The sequence below is a fragment of the Benincasa hispida genome, chromosome 10, assembly GCF_009727055.1.
Source record: "Benincasa hispida cultivar B227 chromosome 10, ASM972705v1, whole genome shotgun sequence".
NCBI lineage: Eukaryota > Viridiplantae > Streptophyta > Magnoliopsida > Cucurbitales > Cucurbitaceae > Benincasa > Benincasa hispida.
In genome coordinates this window covers 9279527-9306138 of record NC_052358.1, presented here as the reverse complement: position 1 = coordinate 9306138, position 26612 = coordinate 9279527, and the positions used below count along the sequence as shown (strand labels likewise).

Genomic DNA, 26612 nt, shown 5'->3' with positions numbered 1-26612 from the left:
TTTAGTACCCTAAGATCGAATCTACTAGTTTTCCATTTCTTTTGTGGGTTTTCTTTTATATTATTTTTCCATTCAAAATTAATACGTAGCCACCAGAGTGGAAAAACAAGAAAAAGCTCTCTAATCACATCCATTCAACTTGTTCAAATTCATATCTTTACGGCCCTAACATCATTTTGACCAAATGCAGTACCACAAGCAGGGCACTTGCGATTCCGGCGTTCAATTCTTTGTTGAATGCATGAACTGCAGAATAGATGATAACACTTCACAATTACAACCTGCCAAAATCATTAGTAGATATATAAGTAGATCATCATAAACTACAGGAAAAGTCATCCCCAAAAAATCCATATTCGTAATGATTTAAGTGAAATCTTACCTCCTTTGGATGATCATTACAAATACTGCACTTCAGAATAGTTTTACATGCATTAATTTCATCCTGCAATTTCTTTATAGCAGCCTCTCCAGTTTCAGAAGTCAACTTGACCACCTTACTATTCAATTCCTTTAACTCTTCCTCGAGTTTCTCCCTCGAACTTCTGTTGACAAAGATTTTTCAGTTAGGCAGATAAAAGTTTGAATCGCTGCAGCTATATAACAAAAAGATGTACTTTAATCCTATGCAGTGTATGATCTGGGTAAAAAGTTTATTGAATTGGTTAGGCAGCTAGAAGTAACATTTTTTCATCCACGAATCAACAGATCGATTCAATTCCTGTACAGGATGTCCAAATTGACGATATTATACTCTAAAAGTATTTTCCCGTTCAGACGGTCCTCCAAAGAGAGACAAATATAAAATTGCAAGTTCCCCAAATGCAGCTGCAAGTGCTTGCTCGAGGAAACACTTCTACCTCATCTAAAGCTTACATATAATGAAGACGGACTACATTAGGGAGCATCTGGGGTTAAGGGATGGAGTTGTGAACTCCATAAGTCCACAAAATTGTGAAGTCTGGAGAATTGTAAACTCATGGAACCCACAATGTAAGTAGTTAGTAAGGTATAAAATTGAACTTTTTTAATAGTGAGACTCACAAACACCTTGGACCAAACAATGAGTGAAGTTCACAACTCATTATTTAGTTATTCCCCAACTCCTTGGCCTAAACACTGTTAGTGACCAGGCTATCACGTGCACAAAAGAATCTTAGAACGAGGAAAGAGTGAAGATGACATATTACTTCTTTTAACTATTTCAATAATAGCTCATGGTGTTTTAACATAAACTAAAATTGGTGAATTAAGACCGGAAAATAGTCCTAAAACACACCTTTCGCTCTCCAATTCTACTTCAATATCAGTTATCTGCTGCTGTGTTTGCTCATACTCCTTCTCAGAAGAAGAAACTGCCGTCTTGAGCCACTTCAATTCCTTCTCAGCATCAGCTAGCTCCCACTTTGCAATTTCAAGGCTAATGGTAAGATGTCTTTCTTCTCGGGTAGATCTAATTACTTCAGTCAGACTGGCCTTCATCTGCAGAATAATAAAGGTTCTTTCCTTATACTGATAGGCAGGTCATCGTCATGTCATCCTTTGCAAGGGAAAAGAAATCTAACCTGATCTTCAGTAAGAGCAATCTTAGTTCTGAGAGATTCGAGGGAGGCATTAATTTGTTGAAGTTGTTTTCCCAAGGCCTGCTTTTCAGATTGTAAAAGGCTCTGAACTTGCTTTGACTTTACACTTTCTGAAACTAACTGCATAAATCAATGATTAACTAAAATTTATCGTCCAGCTACCAACAGCATTAATAACCATAAGAGTAGATGGTGAAGTTAATCATTCGAATATGCAAGTAAATAAAAGACGCACCTTAATATTAAGATCATCCCTCTCCGTCACCTGCTGTAATAAATGCTGATTCTGTGTCTGCATATCTTCGTACGCTTGACCAATAGTCTACAAGGTAATTTTACAAGTCAAACCATGGGGGTGGGTGGGGAAAAGATTAGGAGTATACGAATATATGGAATCGAAAGCAATCATGTGTTGGGAAGAACTGAGAACAATCAATAAGCAGAGAGCAACAAAAACAAAATGAGGCACCTCTATTTCTGATATATAAGCCTCTGCCTCCCCATCTTTAATTTTTATGGCCTCAGTAAGCTCTAAGATATCCCTGCAATTAAGAATTATAGCAGACACTTTAAAACAATAAGAAATGCCCCTAAAAGGGATCATTCAGAAAAAATGTTGGAGACCAAATCATGCCTAGTTGAGAACATAAAAGTAGCAATAGCAGCTTATCCAAATGAATAAAATTTTCCCCGATCAATTCATTCAAGTCCTAAATGCCCAAAAAAATGGGGAAAAACTGAAGCACCAACCATAATAACTTCATCATATCTAGTCCTCAACAGATCTAAAACCGAGTGAACAAGCATTAGCCTTCTAGAAATATGAATAGAAGCAGACGCACCACTAACATACCCCATTCTGACCAACATTTAGTTTTACTGTGTATAGTTCTCAGATAACTCAAGTAGTTGGGAGCTTAGTCTATTGACATTATTTAGGACACACTGACCAACATACAAATCATTACTCACAAATGCAAAATAGATATATGCTCAGGTGATCTTCATCTAATTTTACCAAAACGTTCTCGCCTCAACCACAAATATTAAAAAAAAATGTGAACAATTCCTTCTTCAATGAGAGTAGAAAAGCCATTTGCACACATGTACAATATAATAACCAGTGAGAAGTTACAATTATATGTAAATAAAAAATATAAATAAAAAAATAAGTAGATGAAGATGAAGAACAAACCTCTCTACGGAATCAAGGTTGGATCTTAACTCTGCTATTTCAATTTCAGCAGCAGAAAGCCGTTGTTGACAAGCAGCTTCAGTTTCATTCGCAGCTTTCACTCTCAATTCAAGGCTATGCTCATCCAAAGCACTTCTTAAAACGTCAGCCTGAGAGCAAGCTCGGCGTTCTGATTCTTTGATCTCCACCAAATCTCTATAATAAAATTTAAAGCACGACGTGTCTTATCCAAGATAGCTCACATAAGAGTTAGCAATATGACAACGGCACAGTGTAATGTAGTCAAACAGTTCAATCGCTACCACAATGTCCTGCAAGCTTAATATGTATAAAACAGGTACTTCAATGGAAAGAAGCCCAACCAGGTCCAGTCCATTGTTCAAGATACAGAATAAGTTGCCCAAAAATTTTAAGACCTCATAATACCCAGGCTAGAGAAGAAAAGTACTACCACACAATTGTCAACTAATATATAAAATGTCTCAAATTCTGACTGGAGACACTTGGAAACCTACTTGATTAGAGTTTCTTGTTTTCATTTTTGGAATAATATCAATACTTCGTATTCAGTGAAATAAAAGAATAACACTCAAAAGCAGAGAAAAGATGGCCCCTTCAGAACTTGGAGGTTATTCAAAAAAGAGGTACAATTTATATACAACTAAAGAACACTTCCAAAAATGATTTGTCGTACGAGTCAAATTGGAAGTGTAATTAACAACCAGTTCAAAACATTCGGCATTCTCCCGGTGAGTGTCATTGAAAGCTCGAGTGCTACTTTCCTTCCATATGTCCAAAAAAGAGAAACATTGTTCTTTTGATATTATGACACAACTAACTTTGTTAAACGAAGTCTTTTACTGACGAGGAAGGCTCCAAGAGTTGCTGAATTTATTAAGAAATTTTCTCCAGAGAGAACTGATGTAGAGTTAATAACTCTGTTGTAATATTAATTACTAAAGCTGGAACCTTAATTTTAAGAGAGTAGTTATACTAGTAACCGGCTGCCTAGGTCATTAAACCAACTTACTGGTTCAGCCGGTCACCCTCAATATGTATAAATAGGCTTCCAGCTTCTTCATTCAATAACATATTCAGATTATTCTTTAGTTCTTGGTATATTACATCAATTGGTATCAGAGCGTTGTGATCCAAAACGTACATTCTCTTCATTGGATTATTACCTCAATGGATGCGGAAGCTTCCTCATCAGCCAAAGCCTTGGAGAACAGAATGGCCTCGGTAGAATCGGCCATTGTGGACATGAAGAATGCGATGAACGACCTTCGATTTATGCTAGCCCAAATTCTGCAGCGAGTGGACGTTCCAAAACCAGTGGAAATTCAAGGACAGCAAGCTTATGGCAATCAGAAAAACAAGAATGCCTTGGCAGATCAATGAAAATCTTCAAGAAGGAACAAATACTGATGGAAATGGCCAAAACTACAATAGAACAGAAGTTGGAACCCAAGAAAGAGTTCAAGAACCAAAGAAGAACTAATCCGGGCGGACAATTTTGGGCTGACACACATATTTCCCCATCAAGAAGGCATAATTGGCAACCAAGATTGTGGGCTCCAGATGCTATGCTCAAATCCAGGATACATGATGCAAGACTCAGACTCTTCGGATGAGGATGAAAACTGCTACTTACCAATTCAAGAAAGGAGAGAATTTCATCAAGGCAGACCACACCTTCAAGAACATCAAGATTACAGGATGAAGGTGGATCTTCCTAGCTTTGATGGCAAAATGGATGTAGAAGCTTTCTTAGATTGGATCAAGAAGGTTGAAATTTTTTTTGAATACGCCAATACCCCCAAAGATAATGATGTAACTAGAAGGCTTACTTCTTTAATTAGCTATAGTTAGTTTGTTAGTTTTGACTTTAACTATAGTTAGTTTGTTAGTTTTGAACAAACTTGTAATCTCTCTATAAATAAAGTCTCTTCCCCCATTTGGAGGAGAGATTCATTTGATTCAAAATATTAGATTTTTGATAAATAGGTAAAATTGGTTGCATTCAAGTTTCAAAGAGGAGCTTCAGCTTGGTGGGATCAACTTCAAACCAACCGGAGTATCATGGAAAGCCACCAATCAAGTCTTGGCCCAAACTCCTAAGACTTTTGAAGAAAAGATTCCTCCCCCTCAACTATCAACAATTCTTGTACAATCAATACCAACTTTGTAGGCTAGGGGATCGATCTATCCTTGATTACATTGAAGAATTTTACCGATTGGGGGCTAGAAACAAACTTCCCGAGCAACAACTTATATCAAGATTCATCCTTGGCTTACGAGAAGATATTAAAGAATTTCTCAAGTTACATCCAGTGGCCTATTTGGCTGATGCCATTAGCTTAGCCACCACCATTGAGGAAAGTCAAGAGGCAAAACAACTAAAAACATACCAAAGAAGACAGAATTGGGAGCGGCAACCTCCTTTCCTTTCATAGAAAGGAGCCATCTAAAACAACTGATCAAGCCTCTTCCTTGATTCAACAAGTAAAGAAAGATGACTATATCCAAGCAATGAAAGTCTAAGCCTGCTGAAACCACCTCAAACAGGAAAAACACGAATCCTTACAACCGGCCAACTCTAGGAAAGTGTTTCCATTGTGGACAACAAGGACATCTCTCGAATGAGTGTACTCAATGAAGGACGTTAGCCATCCAAGAAGAAGATGATTTTGTAGGGGATGATTGTACGGATGACAACAACAATGAACCTACTTATATTGAACCCGACGATGGAGATCAATTATCTTGTGAATGATCACATACAGAAGTGATGCCCTCCAGCCCCACTCATTTTCAGTGCCAATGATCACGTATGGAAGTGATGAGATCCAGGCTGTTTTCATCCCTCCTTTGGCTGCAATCCTTCGAATTTCACTGGAGAAAGCTACAATCAATAGGATTTTCTTAATCCTCCCTTCAAGAAAAATTCCCACTGCGACCATCGTAGCAACATGTATAAGAGTCGCCTTTCTATCTGAGTTCCCTTCGCTTCTCTTGCTGTTGTTCCTCACAAAGCAATTTGGCACTGTGTTGTGTGTCAGTTTCAGGGTGGGGAGCGAAGAGAAACCAGAAGAATGATTCATTTGGATCAACGAGTCAACCCCAAAACGTTTATTTTTTCCTAATAACCAAATACTTTTGTCTGTAAATACTGCATAGGGGAGGTGAAGTAGAGGAGAGGCAACCCTCGCCCCTCAAGGTCTAAAGTGCTCGGTTTCGGTGGGTGTTCCATTGGGTGTTGGTCGAGATAGGTTGGGTAGGGCCGCAAAGGTAGTTGCCCCATCTCTCTTCCACCCTTTCCCATGATATAGAGTTCCGCACAATTCCCTTCGTCTTCAACGTGTTCTCACACCTAAGTCTGAAAGCCACCCCCAACGTCATTCTTTATTTCGCACTCATTGCACCATCAATGGTCGAGTGTGCCAAGTAATTGTTGACAGTGGGAGCAGTGAAAAAAGTGTGTCAAAAAAGTTGATTGCTACCCTTAATCTAAAGGCTGAAGCTCACCCGAATCCTTATAAGGTCAGCTGGATCAAAAAAAGGGGAGAAGCAACAGTTCAAGAAATTTGCACAGTCCCTATTTCAATAGGCAACATTTACCAAGACCATATCACTTGTGAAATCTTAGAAATGGATACCTGTCAAGGCAGACTGTGGCAATATGACAACAAGACTCTCCACAATGGTCGTGACAATACCTACAGATTTACGTGGATGGGCAAGAAAGTGGTCTCATCCTTCTAAGAAAGTATGAAAACAACAAGAAGGTATCTTCTAATCCTAAAAAACAACTCTTTTTCCTAACCAATGGTAAAGATTTCATACAAAGAAATGATACCAACTCAATAGCTTTCATAGTTAAGTGAGATACTTTTGATACTCCCAACCTTTCCACTCTAGATCCTCGAATTTCCCAACTTTTAAAAGACTTTCCTACTCTGATAGAAGAACCTAAATGCCTCCCTCCCCTTCGCAATATACAACATCACATAGATCTTATTTCTGAAAGTTCATTGCCAAATCGACCCCACTACAGAATGAGCCCCAAAGAGTATGCAACCTTACATGAACAAATCCAAACTCTTTTAGATAAAGGCCATATACAACCAAGCCTTAGTTCGTGTGCCGTCCCTACCCTCCTAGCACCAAAAAAGGACGAGTCTTGGAGACTTTGTGTGGACAGCCGGGCCATTAATAAAATCACAATTAAATATAGATACCCTATACCCCTTTTGTCCGACCTATTGGATCAACTAGGAGGAGCCACGCTCTTTTCCAAAATAGATCTTAGGAGCGGATACCACCAAATACGAATACGGCCAGGTGATGAGTGGAAAACAGCTTTTAAGACCAATAAGGGCCTTTTCAAATGGTTAGTTATGCCATTCGGTCTCTCTAGTGCACCAAACACGTTTATGAGACTTATAAATCAAATCTTGTTACCTTTCTTGAATAAGTTTGTCGTTGTTTACTTTAATGACATCCTAATTTATAGTCCTAATTATGAGGCACATTTAGAAAACCTACATAATTTTACACTGTTTTAAAGGAACATGTCTCATATATCAACTTAAAAAAGTGCTCTTTTCTTTAAACTGAATTGTACTTTTTAGGCTTCTTAATAAGTTCACAAGGTATTAAAGTAGATCCTAGAAAAATACAAGATATCATTGATTGGCCACAACCTAAATCAATCAAAGAAATCCAAAGCTTTCTAGTTTTAGCATCATTTTACCGAAAATTTATCAGAAATTTCAGTACAATTGCAGCCCCATTAACTGCTTGTTTAAAAGCTAAACCCCCTTTACTTGGACTAATGATCAAACAAAATGCTTTTCTAAATTAAAAGAAGTTCTTAGTTCAACACCAGTTTTGGGCATCAAGAACTCACAAATTTGCAATGAAGGAAAAGATTATTTGTGTTCCCCAATGCTCTTTGCCAAGGATGCCTCCAGAAGAAACTGGTAATTCTGATACATTCTCCCAATTATATTCAGCTTTTCAAGGAAGAGAGAGCAGAAAATATTTTATCTTCTTGGAAGTTTTCCTCTAAATATGCATTGTCATGTGTTCAGGAATGACAGGTTTGAGAAAATTGGCAAGATGGAGAGACTTCCAAGGAATGGTATTGTTGCTATCCACACTCCAAATTCTTTCGTCTTCAGATGGAGATTTTGGCAAGAAATCAAGAAAATAAGAGAATTTATATCCTCAAGATTTCTTCTGAAAATAGATTCCATGGAAGGGAAGCTTTGTGCCAATAATCTATGATCTCGCTCTATCTTCAACAATTGCACGAAAAGGCTTGGCTAAATTCAGTTAGATGGTGGTCCACTATATGGTAAAATTCCCTAACCAGAAATCTTTCCAAAACTGCTTTTGCCCCGTTTAAAGAATTGTAAGTGATCAAATAGTTGAATAAGTACTGCTGTTTAATGATGAAGGGTCAGGCTTTACAGCAAAAGGATAAGAGAATATCAAATTTACAACCAATAAACTTTGTGCCAAAGGGAGTCTCTTGAAAGCCATTTGAATAATAGATTCGTGTTTCTGTCGGTGATGTCCAACGCCCAGACCAACTCTGACAAAGAGACGATATTCCAATTGAGTCCCACAGATTTTTTTTGCTCTTGAGGACATTTTGAAAAGAGATGTGATATGTAGGGATGCTCGAGAGAAATACTGAATAAGAGTCAATTTCCAACCGGTCAAAAGAAAACTATTTCTCCCCTTGAACTTTTTAGGAGAAACAGAGCTTTCAATGAAAAACATGAAAATTACCAAAGGCAATACAAAAAGCCAGACAAACTAAGGAACCAAACCCTGTAACTGTACAAAATAATAACAACAATAATAATAATAATTAAAAAATAAACTCCAATCCCAATGAATAAGACCGAGTGAAGAGTTAAAGAACTGTCTGATAATCCTAACCAAAGCCCAAAGGAAACGTTAATCCTAGTAAATAATTTCACAATTTTGATGATTTTGGTTCACATTTTGGCTGGACAGAATTTGCAAAGCCTTTGCATTTATTTCTCATTTTGGTAGTGAATGCCCGCGAGAGGATTTAGAGAAATTACTTAGAGCATGCAATGAGTGGAGAGTGAAAACAGAACTTCTTTATGGGAGAAAAATAGCACTACTTGATAACCATAAACCACCACTCAACCCAAAAAGTTTATGCTGGAAGGTTATCGTATATTTAACTAGTTATTTATATTCTCACACCCCCTGCTTATGGGCTGAAATTAGCACAAATCCCACAAGTCCAAGTGACTATCAATATTAATTGGGAAAGAAACGGATTAGAGCATATCAATCGTAGAACTTTCAGCTCTAATATCATGTAATATCAGTTATCACCACTCAACTAGAAGCTTAAGCCATTAAGCCAACAAGCTCTTGTATTCATATTCTTATCAACTCCTCTTCTACAAGACTTGAGCTGAGCATGCAACGGGGGAATGAAAACAAAACTTTTTCACTGGAAAAGTCCACTTCAACAAAAGTAGGGAACAATTCAAACGTTGGAACATAAATCACATGTAAATCACCTCCCTCTTAATTTACTATGACCCCTTACTGGTAAGAGTAAGAGTAACTAATGAACTCCAATCACCTTGTACATCTCCCCTATACATTCTGGCCTACTTAATAATTAAACCTCAATTACCAATCAGATACTTGGATCCAGTTCGTAAAATGATATTGTATAATTATTCAGACGGTGGTACATGTCAAGCAGGAAATTGTCTACCAATCATTTACTTTGCCTATTTTTTCTTTTTTGCAGCACCCATCTTTGACTGTCAACAAAACTTGATAATGATTTGAGAATGATGGTAAAATAAAAAAATTTCGCACCTTTCATCATAAGTTTCCTGCCCGTACATGTCTAGAAATAATTCCAGCTCAAGTTTGTCCTCTAGCAACTTCTCAACCTGCAGTATTAATACTATCAATATTAGTTAGTCTTTGTGGATGGAAATCCTCATTAGTTACGGAATAAAGTCAGCATGAAATCCATGTACCTACACTAGTAATACAAATAAGTGAACCTATACACTAGTAGTACGAAAATGTGATCATACAATTCTTCTGTATTATTCTTTTAAATAAGAAACAGTGCTTCTCTAATCGAAGTTAAAAAAAGAAATGAAGTCCTATATTCTATTTATCCTCAAAGATTAAAACAAATATAAATAAGCATACTAATTGCTTCCTGCCTTAAAATGGGATATCTTCAAAGTTGCACAGAGATTCCCAGGCTTTGGCTCTAATTAAAGTTCAACAACCTAGGGACTTCTGCAGTATTCAGTACTTGGGAAGTGAGAGGACTGTTTATTCGTTTCTGGGTGAGAAACCAAACTTCATACCAAATATATATATATATTAATTAATTAATTAATTTCACCTTGAGCAGTAGTGATGCAGGACATCTTTTATCTTTCTTGGGGAAATCTTGTTTTTTCTCTAGAACCTTGGATATACTTTTGGTTGTAATCTTGTTTTACCCTTCGGGAATTTTTACTTGAGTTAGGAAGCTTTTAGCCTTTTACAGCTGGTTATTCTCTGTTTTGAGGCTGTTAGTCCTTAGTTGCTGTTTTCCGGCCCATGTGTATAAATAGGAGGCTGCAGCTCTTTTGTAACACTTTTATCATCTTAATGGAAATTCTCCTCGCTTGTAGACATCAAGTAGCTGACCTCATGGAATGTTCGACTCCTAAACAGCCCTTCCCTTCCAGATTTTAAACTGATCAAAAACTTGAATGAACCCTTCCAGATTTTGGGACAAGGACTATCAGGACTATAATAACCATCTCTTGCTACAGTAAATACTATTTCAAAACCCCCAATTAGCTACTGTCAATGCTATTTCAAAATCTCCATTTGCACTACAGTTTTTACTATTTTACATTCATCATTTCTTTATTCTTTGCTATAGTGTTTACTATTTCCTTCTCAAACTAAAATAGTTTACGTCTCAAACATATACTATTATAACCCAAACTAAAATAATCCCCAAATATAAACTAATATAACCTAGGACTATAATAACTAACTCCTTGCTCCAAACGCCCCATTAGTGTTCCAATCCTTACACATTCAAGTGTTCCGCAATTTTTGCAGTCGGGACAAAAATCCAGAAAAATTGTATAGAAGGAAAAAATTGATAAATAAATGGAGGTGATGATGAAATTGATGACACAATAACAAAGGAAATAAAATCTGGTTCAACTAAAACATGCATATGATGAATAAGGTCCATATCAATTAGAATAACAGAATTAATTTCTTTTGTATCATATAGCAGGAGGAGAGAATACCCATGCTGACCAAGACTCGCAAAGGAATATAATAATATTCAAGTGATACTAGCCTAAAATATACTAAAATAGTTGAATAACAAGATAGAATTGGTCAGCCCAAAGAACTTTACCAACGACTTGAGGGATTTTATCTCCATCGTTTGTTGAGCACATATGTCTGTCAAACTCTTTTTCTCTTTTGTCTGAATCACCAACCAATAATGGTTACTTCAAATGGATAAGCATGCTTTCATAAGACATAGAAGAATGAAATGTCCAAACTACGAAGATATGATGGATAAAAGGATAAGATCCAACCTTCACAGTTAACAAAGTCTCAAGTGCCTGGACTTTCTCACGTATAGACACTGCTTCATGAGCTGTCTCTTTCCAACGTTTTAGCTGAGATTCCATCATCCCCATTTCTTTAGACAAAGCTGAAGCCATTACATGAAATTCTCCTTTGATATCCTCTCTTGCTATGAATGGAAACACCTTTACAGATCAATAACATATTTAAATGGCAAAGGAAGAAAGAGATTACATCTTATGAACTTACCAGAATCTTGAACTGCCTCTTCCATTTCAATTTCTAAGTCATTTTTTTCCACCAATATTTTTTGTAGCTGATGCTCTAGCTCCTCAATCCGAGAATAGTTATTGTCAACGGAGCTCCTTGCAACATCTACAGACTCCAATTTGGCATTCAAGTCTTTCTCCCTTCTCATGACATGAGACCTGTCAGTCTGAAATCTAAATTTTAAAAGGACCTCGTATCATGGTGAATATCGACTAACATGGAAGTTGAGACAAATTATTTAACCTGCAAAGTTTCGGTCAGTGATTTATAACGCTCCACTTCAGCAGTCAAATGTTGGAGTTGGTCACTCAGTAAAATGTATAAACGCGATGAATGTACATACTTTTCATCCTTCAAATCATTCTTCAAGAATAGCAAAAATATTCAAAAATCACCAAGGAAAAGAAAGTAAATATGGAAGAGTAATCCTAAAAATAGATATTAACTGAAAAAGATTATAAACCTCAAGATCTTGCAGTTGATTTGACAAGGTTACATTATCTTCCCAGGCATCTTGAAGCTCAGACAAACGATCAGCAGCCAGTATCTATATTATCATTCATGACATTAAGTGCCTGCGTGGAAGAAAAAGAGAAAGAGAGAAACCAATCATATAACTATACCTTAGTTTCCTCAATGGAATCCTTTAATTCCCGAAATCCTATAGTTCTCTCTGCAGGTTTTTCAGGTGATAAATTTCCATTCACCACGCCCAAGTTGGGAGCATGCATTGCAATGGTAACATCTTTTTGCATCATAAGACTAACAAGTTTTCTTCTACATTCTTCAAGTTCAGCCATACTCTCATCTAGCTCCTCTATAACCAACAAAGCAAACATAGACAACAGATGAAAACTTAATTACGCCCAACAAACAATGGATTAAGAGTTTTTATCTCTTCTTCAGATTCAAATAAGAGATGTATTAAATCTAATAATAGTCCTCGAGCTCTGCAACATCAAACGAAAGAAATATTCCAACAATAACATTGCATGAAAGCCTAAAATATGGGGAAAGAAATGCCTCAAAGACCTGAAAGGCGTTTAATCTCTGTTTGATCCATCAAATGACTGTGAACATAAGTTTGAATCTCATCAGCATATTCTTTATGCTTCAAGTGGAGAAATTCAATCATCTCTCGTAGATTGGAAGCCTCCTCTTTCATCATCTCATCCATCTTTGACAATTGAATGATAGCATCTAAAAAGCCCGTGATCATATAACAATGCACTGTCACATGTCTGCTTCTACAATTGTCATTCAAGTAAAAATGAATTTCCTACATCTAAGCATCAGATAATAACCTACTGAATTAAAAAAATATATGCCAAATCTCCAGAGGGTGGGTGTGGGGCACAAGTCCATTATTGGCAACTGCTCATCACTGCAATCTCACTATACTAAATAAATAAATCATTCTGACCTTCTGATGATTGTTCCACATTCCAAGCAGAAACTATGTTTGCAGTTTTTTCCCTTTCAGTATCGAGAATATCCTCCAAGAATTTAAACAACTCCATGGTGGATGCATGACGCGAAGTGAGAGCTTCTTTTACATAGTTGACAATTTGTCCATCGCGTCTGACTTCAATAGAATCCCTCAGTAGCAATCTACAAAGAAACATATCCTCCGCAGGACATGAAGGAATTGAACCTAGAAAGTACTTCGATCAATGTAAAGGAAAACGAAATTCAATTCTACTTTCACAAGAAACTGAGAGAGTAAAGATAACATTTCAATAGCCAAGTGTTTGTGTGTACTTGCAACCCAAAAGTACCTTGAGAATGGCCAGCTTGTCCTAAATTTTGTAAGACCTCTCTGCCTCCTCCAGCTTGTAGTCCAAGAAAAACTAAATCATCAATCAACTAATAGAGAGAGAAAGATTAGAGGCAATTAAAAAACAGGAAGTTTATATGAAAATTCAGAAGGAAAAGGATATCTAAGGATCACCTGATTCCAGAGTTGGTTGATGACAATCAATGAGTCATCATAAGAACTCTGCTTTTCCTTCAATTGATAAATTTTGGTTTCAAGATCTTGCAACCCGTGCTTTTGAGAGTCAGTCTCCTGGACAAGTTTTTGATTCTGGAAATGAAGGACGGTTGCATCAACCTGGAATGATGGTCAAAGATCTTTAAAGAGCTAAGTAAATCATTGTGTGTGCAAAATGGTTTTCTAGCTCACAATAATCAAACATCTTAAAGTTTGTTAAATGGCCATTTTTCTTTTTCATTTTTCAAATTGTTCTGATAAAATGACAATCATTCGGATTTTCTTTTATTAGTTTTTCATTTCCTCAATACCCTTGTTTGAAATCAAAACCAAATTTTCATATTTCAGAGATTAAAAATAGGTTTTTGAAAACTGATTTTTGTTTTTTTAATTTTTAAAATGCAAATGACTTTGGAAGTATTAGAAAACAAAGAAAATGATTAGTAAATAAGCTTGTCTTTCAGAAGTAGAATATTACAAACAAAGATGTTACCAAATATAACATGTTAAGGCAGCCCATTGAGCACATTTATAGTTAGTTTGTTGTGTTGTGTAAAAGCCCATTATATGCAGACCCAGTTTAATTCCCTTCTAGAAGCCTTTCTAATCCCGTTACCTGAGGTTTTAATTCAGTGTGTGTATGTTCAAGGCAAGAGTTTTTCATCTCAAGCTTTTCCTGCCTATCTGTAGGCGTGAGAGATCAACTGTGTTTCTATTTAAAATCCTATGTGGTGATGATTTGATGTTTCTTCGGGTTGCTAATCTCAAGCTTTTCCTATATAGCTGAACCCTATTCATCAATTATATATAATAAAAGCTAGGGTTTTTTTTCTTGCAAATCAATATGGTTCTCTCTATGCTCTATTATGTCAATTTATATAATTAAGTTGGTATCAAAGCAAAACGGCAAAGGGTTTCCCTTCTCCTTCGTGTTCCGCTTACTCATTTAAACCCTAATTTCTTTTTCTCTCATCTTCTCGATGAGTACTCAGAACTCAATCGTCAACGATGGGAACGGCCAGATCGGAGATTTCTTCCTCGATCTCTCAAATATTCAGCTCGGGTAACAAAATCTCTACTGTCAAACTCAGTGATGATAACTTTTTCTTGCGGAAGTTTCAGGTTATCACTGCTTAGAAGGCTACGACCTTGAGAAGTATCTTGAGCCAAAATCGAAAACACCACCAAAGTCCATAACCATTCCTCCTAAGATGAATTCGACTTAGACTGCTACTTCTTCATCCGCTGGAACTCAAGTCCCAAATCCTGAACTGTGGAAACGTCAAGATCGTCTCATCTCATCCTAGTTTCTTGGCTCTATGAGTGAGGATAGCTTATTAAATCAAATGTTGAACTTTAATTCGACCAAGGAAATTTGGGCAACTCTAATATATTTACTCAGCCAGACTCGGGCAATGCAATTCAAAAATAAGTTACAAAACATCAAAAAGAAAGTCGTGCCTCTGAAGGAGTATTTTCTGAAAATTCAACAATATGTTGATGCATTAGCTTCAGTCGGTAAGCTTGTATCTCGAGATGATCATATTCTTTATATTCTTGCTGGTTTGGGTGCTGAACACGAATCCATGATAGCTAGATTTGATTCTCTGTCTACTCAAGATATTACTTCCCTGCTACTTACTCAAGAAACTAGGATTGAGAGTAAAATTAGTACAGAAGGTGCTCTGCCCTCGGCTTATCTTGTCTCACAAACAGAAGGTGATAATCCTTCCAGGGAGAACACTTCTTATCAATCCAATCAGAATAATCAAAGAGGTCGTGGAGGAAGGTCCAATCGGGGGGATCAATTGAACAATAATGGTTGGCACAACAGGAATAAGCCTCAATGTCAAATTTGCACAAAGTTTGGCCATGCTGTGGATCGATGCTTTCTTCCATATTTGCCCCCTCGCACCACTAAACCAGGTTCTTCTAGTAATCATCTTCCTCCTATTTCTACTAATTAAAAATAGTTTTCCACAGATGTCTGCTATGATTGCCTCTCCTGATTTGAATGTGGATAGCAACTGGTATCCAGACTCAAGAGCCACAAATCATCTCACAAGTAACTTCAACAACCTATCTACTGGATCTGAGTATGGAGGAGGAAGTCAGATCTATGCAGCAAATGGTTCAGGTTCAGGTTTATCTATACTTCATTATGGTTCTTTTTTTGTCTTCTCTTTCACCTTCTCGGTCTCTCATCTTAAATAATCTTCTTCATGTTCCTTCCATTACGAACAATCTACTTAGTGTGTCTCAATTTTCTAAAGATGTTTATTTTGAATCTCACCCTAATGCTTGTTATGTGAAGGATCGAACCACTGGACATCTACTTCTCCAAGGGCAGCTCCAGGGTCTCTATTGTTTCAATATCACTCCATCTCATCACAAGTCCACAGTGTCTGAAAACAATTCCATACGTCCTCAAGTGTTGAGTACGGTCTCCACTCTATCATCCATTTTCATCGGTTAATTCTGTTGATGTTTGGCATAGGCATTTAGGCCATCCGCATTTGTCCATTGTTCGTTCTGTTCTTAAGCGTTTTAAATGTCCCACAGTGAATATAAATAAAATCCATTTCTGTGATGCTTGTGCTTGGGAAAGAATCATGCTCTTCCCTTCCCAAATTCTACAACTAAATATACTAAACCTCCATAACTCATTGTTTGTGATTTATGGGGACCGGCTCACAGTTTCTCTCGGAATGGATATATATATTACATTAGCTTTATGGATGTTTTTAGTAGATATACATGGATCTATTTTCTTCAATCCAAGTCCAAAGCATTTTATGTGGAAAAATTGTTAGGCCAATCTATCCTTCGTATTCAAACTGATAGGGGTGGAGTGTTTAAGCCTTCATACCTTTCCTTACACAACTAGCATAAACCATCGTATTACATGTCCTTATACATCCTAGCAAAATGACATTATTGAAAGAAAACATAGGCATATCATGGATACTAGTCTCACTCTTATTTCTCAGGCTTCTCTTCCTTTGTCTTTTTGGGATGAAGTATTTGCCACCGCTGTTTATCTAATCAACAGACTACCAATATCGGTACTCAATCATGTCAGCCCTTTGGAGAAGCTCTTCGGTCTCAAATCTTTTTTTTTGTTTTTTTTTAAAAAAAATAATAATAATAATAATAATAAAAGCTTCCATTGAGAAAGAATGAAAGAATACAAGGGCATACAGAAAACAAGCCCACAAAAAAAAGAACCCTCTACAAGAAGGTTTTCCAGTTAAGAGAGATGTCACCAATAGAATAATTACAAAAAAACTTCGAAACCGAAGCCCAAAACGAGACATTAAACTTCACTAAGGACCAAACTTCACTAGGGTCCTCTAATTCTCTAAACACTCTCGAGTTCCTCTCGCCCCAAATATCCCACAACAACACACACCCCAACAGACCAAAAAAAAGGTCTCTCTCTAAAAGGAAGATGGAGGAGGAACTCTCTGATCATCGTACGAATGTCCCTCTGACATGCAATCTACATATCAAACTCCTGCAAGAAGCAAATCCAAACAGACCTCGCAAACTGGCAACCCTAAAGCAGGTGATCCAGGTCTTCCTCCGCCTTCCAACAGAGAATACAACAGAAACTGAAAGGGCCCATCAACGTGGGCAACTTCCTAGCAATCCTATCCAAAGTGTTCACATGGCCTAACAAAACTTGTCAGGTAAAGAACTTGATTTTCTTTGATATCTTTATCCTCCAAACCACATCGAAGACAAACTCACTACGAAGAGAGGGGCCCAGAAGCAAACTGAAGAAAGACCTACAAGAGAAGTCCTCTGAAGGATTGTTCCTTCAAACATGAACATCCCTTCTCCCCTCCCTAAAAACACACTCTTCCAGCAAGGAAAGAAGAGAAGCAACTTTCGTTGTCTCCCTATTGGTTAAATGACGACGAAAACCAAAAAAAAAAAGGACACAGAGCTTCCTGACCAAACAACAAAATCAAATATCAAACGATTTTTAAGGGAAGAAAAAGATATAGATTAGGAAAAACAGGGCAAAGAGGGCTATCCCCCACCCAAATATCTTCCTAGAAAAGCGTATCTTTACCATCCCCCACAAAGCACCTGACCCAAGGAGAAAAAGAGGGAAGCTCAAGCGAGATGTCTTTCCACGGATTTCAGTATGTGCCTTTAACCCCCTTCGCCGCCCACTCAAAGGGGAAGGAGCCATGTTTACTCACAATGATCCTATGCCATAAGGATTCGGGCTCAAAGGACAAAACGCCGAAGCCACTTAACCAACAAGGTTTTGTTACGCAACATTAGGTTACCAATCTCCAACCTACCCTAATTCACAGGGTGTCTAACAACCTCCCAACTGACCAGATGAGAACCCCTCCTTTCATCCACCCATTCCCAAAGAAAATCTCTCATTAACTTCTCGAGGTTTTTGCAACGGCATTGGGAGCCCTGAATAAGGAGAAGTAATAAAAAGGAATGCCATTAAGCACAGATTTTATCAAAATTAACCTACCAACCTTAGAGGAAAAAAACTTTTCTTCCAAGAGGCCAACCATTTGCGAATCTTCTCAGAAACAGGATCCCAAAAGACACGGCCCTCGAGTTACCCCCTAAAGGAAGACCGAGATACTGGTAGGAAGGGATCCCACCTCACAACCAACCACTCTAGCCTAACTACCAAGCTTAGCCTGATCACATTGACCCCCAAGATTTGGCACTTACTCTTGTTGATTTTAAGCCCGGACATCACCTCAAAAAACCCCACCATATGCATGAGGGTGAAGAAAGAGTCTTCTCCACAAGAACAAAACAACGTAGTATCATCAGCAAACTGAAGGTGAGACAAGGCAATCTCATTAGAACCAACTTTGAACGGCTCAATAATATTTCCTTCCATTCCCCTATAAATCAGACGACTTAGAACATCCACCACAATTAAGAACAGAGACAAAGGGTCCCATTGTCTTAAGCCTCTAGTAGCCTGAATCGAACCTTTTGGGGTTCCATTCATGAGAATAGAGTAGTTCACGTTCTTAACGCATCCCCAAATCCACATTCTCCACTTATACCCAAAACGTTTCTTCCCCAGCACCTTATCCAAGAAGTCTCAACCATAAGCTTCTCGAAGTCAAGTTTGAGGATAATGCCTTCCTTCTTTTTATCTCTGTAGTCTTCAATGGCTTCATGGCTATAAGGGCTTGGTCGAGGATCTACCTCCCAGCAACAAAAGCTCCTTGCGTCTCAACTATAGTTGAAGGGAGCACTTTCTTGAGGCGATTAGCAAGAACCTTAGCCAAAATCTAATAGATACCCGTTATTATGAGACTAATAGGTCTGAACTCCTTAACCCTTCGGGCATTCCTTTTTTTGGGAATAAGGCACACAAAAGTTTCCACCATCGAATGGTTCAAAATGCCTATCTCAAAGAACTCTCTAAAGACACTAACTGACTCGCCCTCGAGTAAATCCCAATAATATTGGAAAAAGCCATCGAGAAGACGACAACTATCCTTCACTAAGAACATTTGGGTGTAAGTGTTTTTCCTATTTACGACCATATCAATCTCATAAACTATCTTTCGTTCTATTCCATGCACTTTCATTGGTTATAGCAATTCTCATAAGGCTATAAATGTCTCTCACCTGATGGTCGTCTTTATATATCTCGTCATGTTATATTTGATGAAATGTCTTTTCCTTTTGCCTCTTTTCTACATCTGTGATACAAAATTATCCTACCACTATTTCTATGTCTCCTATTTCTACTAACATTAATTCTAATACACAGAACCATAATGAGGTGAGGCAAATCTCTGTTCCAATTACTGGTAACTCTGACCATCCAAGCCCTACGAATGTGTATCCTTTAGAGACAGGTTATGTTAAAGATCATGGCGATGATGATGTCTTATCTCCAGCTGAAGCTCCTATAGTAGCTTCTGCATCTCTGGCACCTCTGCACCTTCAGCACCTCCTGTTTCTACTCATCCCATGATAACTCGAGGTAAGAATGGTATCTTTAAGCCTAAAGTTTACTTAATTGATTACACTCAACAAGAACCTTGTGATGTTAAAGAGGCTTTAAAACACCCTCACGGGAATAAAGTCATTGAGGCGGAATATAAAGCTACAATGCAGAATAATACATGGGTTTTGATTCCCAAACCACTTGATAAGAAAGTTGTAGGGTGTAAATGGGTTTTTAAAATAAAAAGAAACTTTGATGGCTCCATTGCTCGATACAAGGCTTGGTTAGTAGTCAAAGGCTTCCATCAAACACCTAATATCGATTATACTAAAACTTTTAGTCTTGTTGTGAAACCTGTTACTATTCTTATTCTTCTTACTCTTGCCATAATGAAAGGTATGACTATTCGTCGACTTGATATTTTTATTTATTTATTTATTATTTTGTAAAAGAAACATTCCATTGATAAATGAAATCAAGGAATAACCCCATTCGTCAGCTTGATATTAATAATGTATTTCTTCATGGTTCTCTGCATGAGTTTGTTTATATGGAGCAACCTCCTGGTTTTCGAGCTTCTAGTTCTACACCTCTTGTATGTTATCTTAAGAAAGCTCTATATGGGCTAAAATAGGCCTTGCGGGCTTGGTATTAAAGACTGAGCTCTTGTTTACATCATCTTGGGTTCAAGATTTCACAAGCAGACACTTCTCTACTAATGTGTGTCTTCTGTTGCTTTTTGTTATGTTTTAATATATGTTGATGATATCATTGTTATGGGCAGTTCTCCTTCTGATATAAATCGTTCTTTAAATGCTTTTTTCGCTCTAAAAGACCTCGGGCGTCTTAGTTTCTTTTCAGGCATTGAAGTGTCATATCCTATAGCTGGTGGTCTCTCTCTCTCTTTTTTTTTTTTTTTTTTTTTTAATAAGAACAACTTTCATTGAGAAAAAATGAAAGAATACACAGGCATACAAAAAATCAGCCCACAAAAAAGGGAAATCCCACTACAAGAAGGGACTCCAACTAAAAAAGATCATGTCAATCGAATAATTACAAAAAACCTTCGAAATCGAAGTCCAGTAATACACATGAAAGCGAACAAGAGACCAACTCTCCCTAGCATCCCTCTCAAGCCCCTTAAACACCCTACTATTCCTCTCACCCCAAGCTGATGTCTCTTTCTTTCTCAGTCCAAATATATATTGGACTTGTTAAGTCATACAAAAATGGCAGAGGCTAAACCAATAGCCACCCCTATGGTTAGTGGCCCTATTTTGTCTATTCATCAAGGTGAATCCCTTTCTAATCCTTATTTGTATAGAAGTGTGATTGGTGCACTTCAATAGTAGCCCGGAGTTTTCTTATAGTGTGAATAAAGCTTGCCAATTCATGCATTCACCTACTCACTCGCAATGGCAGTTAGTTAAACGGATATTTTGTTATTTGAAAGGAACTTTATCTCATGGTATACTTCTTCAAGCTCCAAGTGAGCCAAACCTGTACGGGTTTGCTGATGCAAATTGGGCTTCTGATCCAGATGTAGAAAGTCTACTTCTGGTTTTTTGTGTCTTCTTTGGACGTAATTTGGTTGCTTAGGGCTCCAAAAAGCAATCTATTATATCTCGTTCCAGCACTGAAGCAGAGTATCAATGCCTTGCTCTTGTGGCTAATGAAATGGTATGGATTCATTCCCTTTTAAATGAACTTTGTATTGATTTAACTCATCCTCCTATTTTGTGGTGTGAAAATCTCAATGCAGTCCATTTAAGTGTGAATAGGATTCTTCATTCAAAGACGAAACACGTTGAACTTGATATATATTACGTTCATGACCTTGTGTTTAAGAAGAAGATCGTGGTGTGACATCTGCCAGCTATGGAGCAAATAGTTGATGTACTCGCCAAACCTCTATCAGCTACCAGCTTTCAGAATCTAATGTTGTTGTTGCTACTGAGATCGGTTTGCAGAGGATGTTAGGGCAGTCCATTGAGCCCATTTATAGTTAGTTTGTTGTGTTGTGTAAAAGCCCATTTTATGAGGGCCCGATTTTATTCCCATCTAGACGCTTTTCTAATTATGTTACCTAAGGTTTAATTCAGTGTGTGTGTTTACGGCAAGAGTTTTTCATCCCAAGCTTTTCCTATATATAGCTACACTTTGTTCGTCAATTATATATAATAAAAGCTAGGGTTTTCTCTTGCAAATCAATACGCTTCTCTCTCTGCTCTATTATGTCGATTTATATAATTAAATTAACATTCTAGATAAATGCCACGATCGTTTGAACTTCGAAGGCACGCAAGTTTGCAACACGCACTTTAAACTATTGGGCTAGCATGCATCCTATCTGATAAATAAATGTTCAACAGTCACTTCAATTTCTGACTCCATGGTAAAGAACTAAACAACATAACAAATTTGATACAATCCTCAAAGTGTACAAGGGATTGTAAAAAAGAGAAAATAAGGAACATGGGGAGCCTGATGATGAACTGCAGGCTCGGAAGATGAAAGGACCTAGCTTTACATTTAAGAATTCATAAATACAATAAATCAGGGCACCTAACCACGATGAATGAAAGTGCATAAAATGAAGAAAAGCGTATAAATAGCTTCATACTGTGATTGGAAAAAGAAAAAAAAAAGAAAAAAAAAAAAAAAAAGAGAGAGAGACCTTCTAGTGGGGGAAATTATCCAAAATCCATAAATTGTTTGGTTTTCAGCTCAATGCTCATTCTCTGAAACAACCTTCTTCCAATTGTAAAACACATAGCAAAATGAAACACGCTAATGGCGAAATTTTAGGTAAAATGGAGACGCAGAAATCCAATAGCTGTGCGTAAGTACTGAAAAACTGTTTAAACGAACAATTTGTCCAAAGAAAGGAGAAGAAGTATTAATTGAATACAAGGAGGGAGTTAAGAGTTACGCTGTTGTTGTTATGTGGTTGTGAAGTGGTGGAGTTGCGAGCCATAACGGGGGTAAGTGAGCTCAAATGAGGCCTCTTCTTATCAGGCTCATCGGGGTCAGCGCTTTCCATTTACGACTGCGAGAATCGGAACAGCAATTCGAGGCATAAAATTAATGCTTCTGCGAACCCTAGCGACGTACCGGAGTTCTGGGTAGCAACCGGGGCAGCGGCAGTTCCCAAAAGGACCCGGAGCGACAGTTTTCTTGCGACGTCGTTTCACACGCTTCGTATCAGGCCGACACGTCGCTTTGGTGGTCTTCTTCTTTTTTTTCTTTTTTTTTAACCGATATTTTTTTTTGGGGGTTAAATTTTAAACAAAACTCATTTAATTAGGTCCATTTTTGTAATCATTTCATTTTTTGTTCTTTGTTTTCTAAAATTAAGTCTATTTCTTTTCCTATTTTTTATCATGATTTGTATCTTTCTTAACTAGAATGGTTGGGTTCTTAACCAAATTTCAAAAACAAAAACAAGTTGTTAAAACCTACTTTTCTAAGTTTTCAAATTTTAGCTTGATTTTTTAAACCATTAGTAAAAGTAGACAACAAAGGAAAAAATTTGAAGGTTTAAGTAGGGACATTCAAAAAATCCGATAATCCGACCAACTCGGACTACACAACCCAAACTGTAAGGGTTGGGTTAAAAAGTATTAAAAAATTAAATTCTGAGTCGGGTCTCGGGTTACTCCCGTTTAGGGTCGGGGACCCGAATAAGAAAGACAAACTCTTGTCCGTCATGGTTGCACTCGCAGCGTAGTGACATGATCCCCCTCATCTCATGCCTCATGCCTAAACGCCTCACAGTCGCGCCTCTGGCATCACGTAGACTCACAATCGCCTAACGTTTATGGCCCCACGCCTCGATCCCTCACGCCTCACGCCTCCGACCTCATGGTCCCTCACACCTCTACTATCTCGGTCCCTCACGGTCGCCCTTCATGCCTCTGCCTCAGATCTGCCTCAAAAGTCAGATATGTTGTCCTTCACGCCTCTGCCTCAGATTTGTCATCCTTCACGCCTCTGCCTCCGATTCAACGTCCTTCATGCCATATCTTCGTCATCTGTTTCAGTCTCTTGCCAGATCTCTCAGTCCTTCATGCCAGATCTTCACCGTCTATTTCTTTTGGTATGGAGTTTTTGCTTTCTTTTTTATTAATGATGTTGAATCGAAAATTTGCAATATTGTTTGTGTGTGTGTTAATCACTATTAAGTCAATATTATGATGAATTATGAGTGGTTAATCCCTAAATTATTCATTACTTAATTTTTGCCTTACCATTATGTAACTAATTGAATTAATTTTTGTTTAACCTCGCAGTGTCACGAGAATAGTTAGATTCTCCAAAGTCATCACGATGGACAAAGAATCAGACATAGCCGAATCATCATTTTCTAACTTCATCGTGAGTAAAATAACTTAATTTTTATTGTGTACATATACTATTTGTGTGTGATTGATCTTTATACATGGGTTGTTCTTGGTTATTAATAAGTTAGTGTTTGTTTTTTTCAATTGTATAGGTAGGTGTAATTAGTTGTTTACTAATTTCATTTATTTTATAGATGGACAACAGTAGTGGTAATGCAAGTGGAACCGGTAATAATGAAATGTCGTCGCCTCCTCCTCCTCTCCCTCCTAATGTTAGCCAAACTCCTAAAAATATACCACTCCTACCTCCCAATTTCAATCGAAAGAGACCTAATAAACCAACTTTGTTTGTGTGGAATCATTTCATAAAAATGGAAGCGAGTACTAATGATGGAGTTAGGTGCAAGTGTAACTATTGTGGTAAAGATTACGCATGTGACAGTAATACTTATAGAACTAGTACTTTATGGAAGCACTTAAGAAATCAATTAAAAAGTGTCAGAGTGTATCAACATAAAACGGAAGCAACAAGGATCAATAAGCATTTAAATTCACTAATTTTGGCAGGAACTAAAGCATGCTCATCTAATAAAAGAGGGTTTGTAGACATACTTTTGTATAACTCTTCAAGATCTTGATCAACAACAGTTGTCTCCTCGAAAGATCACCATGAACCACCTCAAGATCTTCCCACTATCCTCTTAGAGCGTTAGAACAAGTTGTGGGACTCTAGAACAGCTTGAAGCAATGAATAAACAAGGAGAAGCTTACTGCACCACACTGCTTGAAGAACTCTTCTTCAACCCGAAATTTTCTCTAAAATTTATTTAGAATGCATGCCTCAAATTCACTTCAATCTTCTTTATTTATTGTAGGTGAACATGCAAAGAAGATCAGTGCATGAGTTGCAGTTCATGCTTGGAGTAAATGTGAAGAAGGAAATGGTGTTTGTGTGAGCTAGTAAAAGATGGGTAATGGAAAAACCATTTTTTTTCCCATTTTGTGCATGTTTCCAACTTTTCAATTTTTCCCAAAATTAAATGATTTTCAAAAACTGAAAATTTTATTAATTTTATAAAATTAATTTCATAAATTAATTTTTAAACAATTCTAATTAATTTAATATCAAATATTAAATTAATTTTTACACAAATCCATTTTCATGTATTTAAATCAAATTTAAATATAGATTATCCTATTCCATTTAATTCTAATTTGGACGTTTCAAAATAACTTCTCAAGCTACTCTAAAGCTTATTCATTTGCGAGTTAGTAGGGGGACCTTGCGGACCTACAGATCATGGACTCCAACGATCCGAGATTAATCGACTAAACTCATTAGATGGAATTAATCCCAATTCGTTAACTAATGGGTCACTCCACTATAGCCCATAGTTGAACTCCCCTCGCGGTAGATAGATTATGTCCACATTATATAACCATTATCAGTAAGTCAATCCTTCACAGGTTGTTCGTAATCACAGCTAGGTCAAAATAACCGTTTTACCACTGTGAATACATCTTGTTTCTTAAGTTCCCACTGACCCTCTAATGAACAATTTTTTGATTCATAACACTCATGAATCAAATCCTTTCTTTATCATGAGAAGGTGGGGCCCCGATTGTTCAAGATCTAGAATCAGTACTTAAGAGAACAACCTACCTACTAACCCTAAATCGAGTAGGAGTGAATTCCATCTTGCGGGGCTATGTCCCCAGCTATTCATCCGGTCTTATTCCCAAAATAGGAGGCTTATTGAGCAGTGCTGTTGGACTTCTCTCACCATTTTCAGATCAAAGGATAATCCCGAACAAGTAGAAGTTCATAGCTAGCTCAAGATTAAGATCGAGTTAACCTAGGTTACTTAATAAATGAAATAGTCAATTTTAACAGTAAACGGTCGTTATAAAGAAAAGTGACTATTTTCGTGATCCAGTCTATATGCAAACTCATTGCATAGGATGCCCTCACTCACATGTCTCAACATGAACGACCTGTGGATCACATTGTTTGTACCACTTTACAACTTCTTGTAACAACTATAGAGTGGATTGCATCCAATAATTTTACCAGGATGAGATACCCAATTTCATCCATATACCTATTAAACCATTTAGGCTATATACTGTTAACTTGATCCTGTTTATGTCACTACATAAAGTTACAGTATTCAGACTATAGTCATGGATATGTTTATTGGATTTTCATAATAGAATGCAAATTTATTATTATTGATAAATAGAATGTTTAACACAAACTACGAGTTCTAGGACATTCCCAACAATCTCCCACTTGAACTAAAACTCCAGTGAGAACAAATATATATAATATAATATTGAGAAACATAGAGGGAAAATACAATAAACTAGGGCACCTCTAATACCATAGATATTCTCCCACTTGCCCTAGATTACACTACTCGAAGTTCTAGTCCAACTAGATGGCCCTCGAATACTTTAGTCGAGAGGGCCTTTGTAAATGGATCAGCAAGGTTGTCTTCAGAGACAATCTTTGTGACGATCATATCTCCTCTGTATACTATCTCTAGGATGAGATGGTACTTTCTTTCAATGTGTTTTCCATGTTTGTGACTCCTTGGTTTTTTCAAGTTGGCAACAACAC

General features: G+C 37.2%; 1 protein-coding gene across 4 annotated transcripts; it reads right to left on the bottom strand.

Annotated features, from left to right (window-relative positions):
• Nucleotides 1-22866, bottom strand: LOC120088110 (E3 ubiquitin-protein ligase BRE1-like 2). Of its 4 annotated transcripts, XM_039045179.1 has the most exons (19): nt 22579-22866; nt 13643-13804; nt 13470-13557; nt 13115-13345; nt 12724-12891; nt 12315-12508; nt 12155-12238; nt 11935-12054; nt 11671-11857; nt 11430-11590; nt 11243-11314; nt 9667-9743; nt 2779-2973; nt 2053-2125; nt 1819-1905; nt 1566-1703; nt 1280-1482; nt 383-545; nt 1-281 (listed from the first exon to the last, which is right to left on the bottom strand). In XM_039045179.1, the coding sequence occupies exons 1-19, from the start codon at nt 22687-22689 to the stop codon at nt 150-152; spliced, it is 2646 nt and encodes an 881-aa protein (XP_038901107.1). In that variant the 5' UTR covers nt 22690-22866; the 3' UTR covers nt 1-149. The 4 variants fall into 4 exon arrangements, with proteins under 4 accessions (XP_038901107.1, XP_038901109.1, XP_038901108.1 ...); XM_039045181.1 differs by lacking the exons at nt 13643-13804; nt 22579-22866 and having other exon boundaries at nt 12724-12938; nt 13115-13355; nt 13470-13544; XM_039045180.1 differs by lacking the exons at nt 13643-13804; nt 22579-22866 and having other exon boundaries at nt 13115-13355; nt 13470-13544.
• Between the last annotated feature and the right edge of the window lie 3746 nt (nt 22867-26612).

Bases quoted from the DNA above. Each gene is read 5' to 3' on its own strand.
- LOC120088110 (XM_039045179.1), bottom strand. From the start codon at position 22,689: ATGGAAAGCGCTGACCCCGATGAGCCTGATAAGAAGAGGCCTCATTTG. The intron at 12,509-12,723 runs GTCTTTGAGGCA...TGTTGGTTATAG, and splicing joins AGAGATTAAACGCCTTTCAG to AGGAGCTAGATGAGAGTATG. The intron at 2,126-2,778 runs GTTTGTTCTTCA...TCTTAATTGCAG, and splicing joins AACCTTGATTCCGTAGAGAG to GGATATCTTAGAGCTTACTG.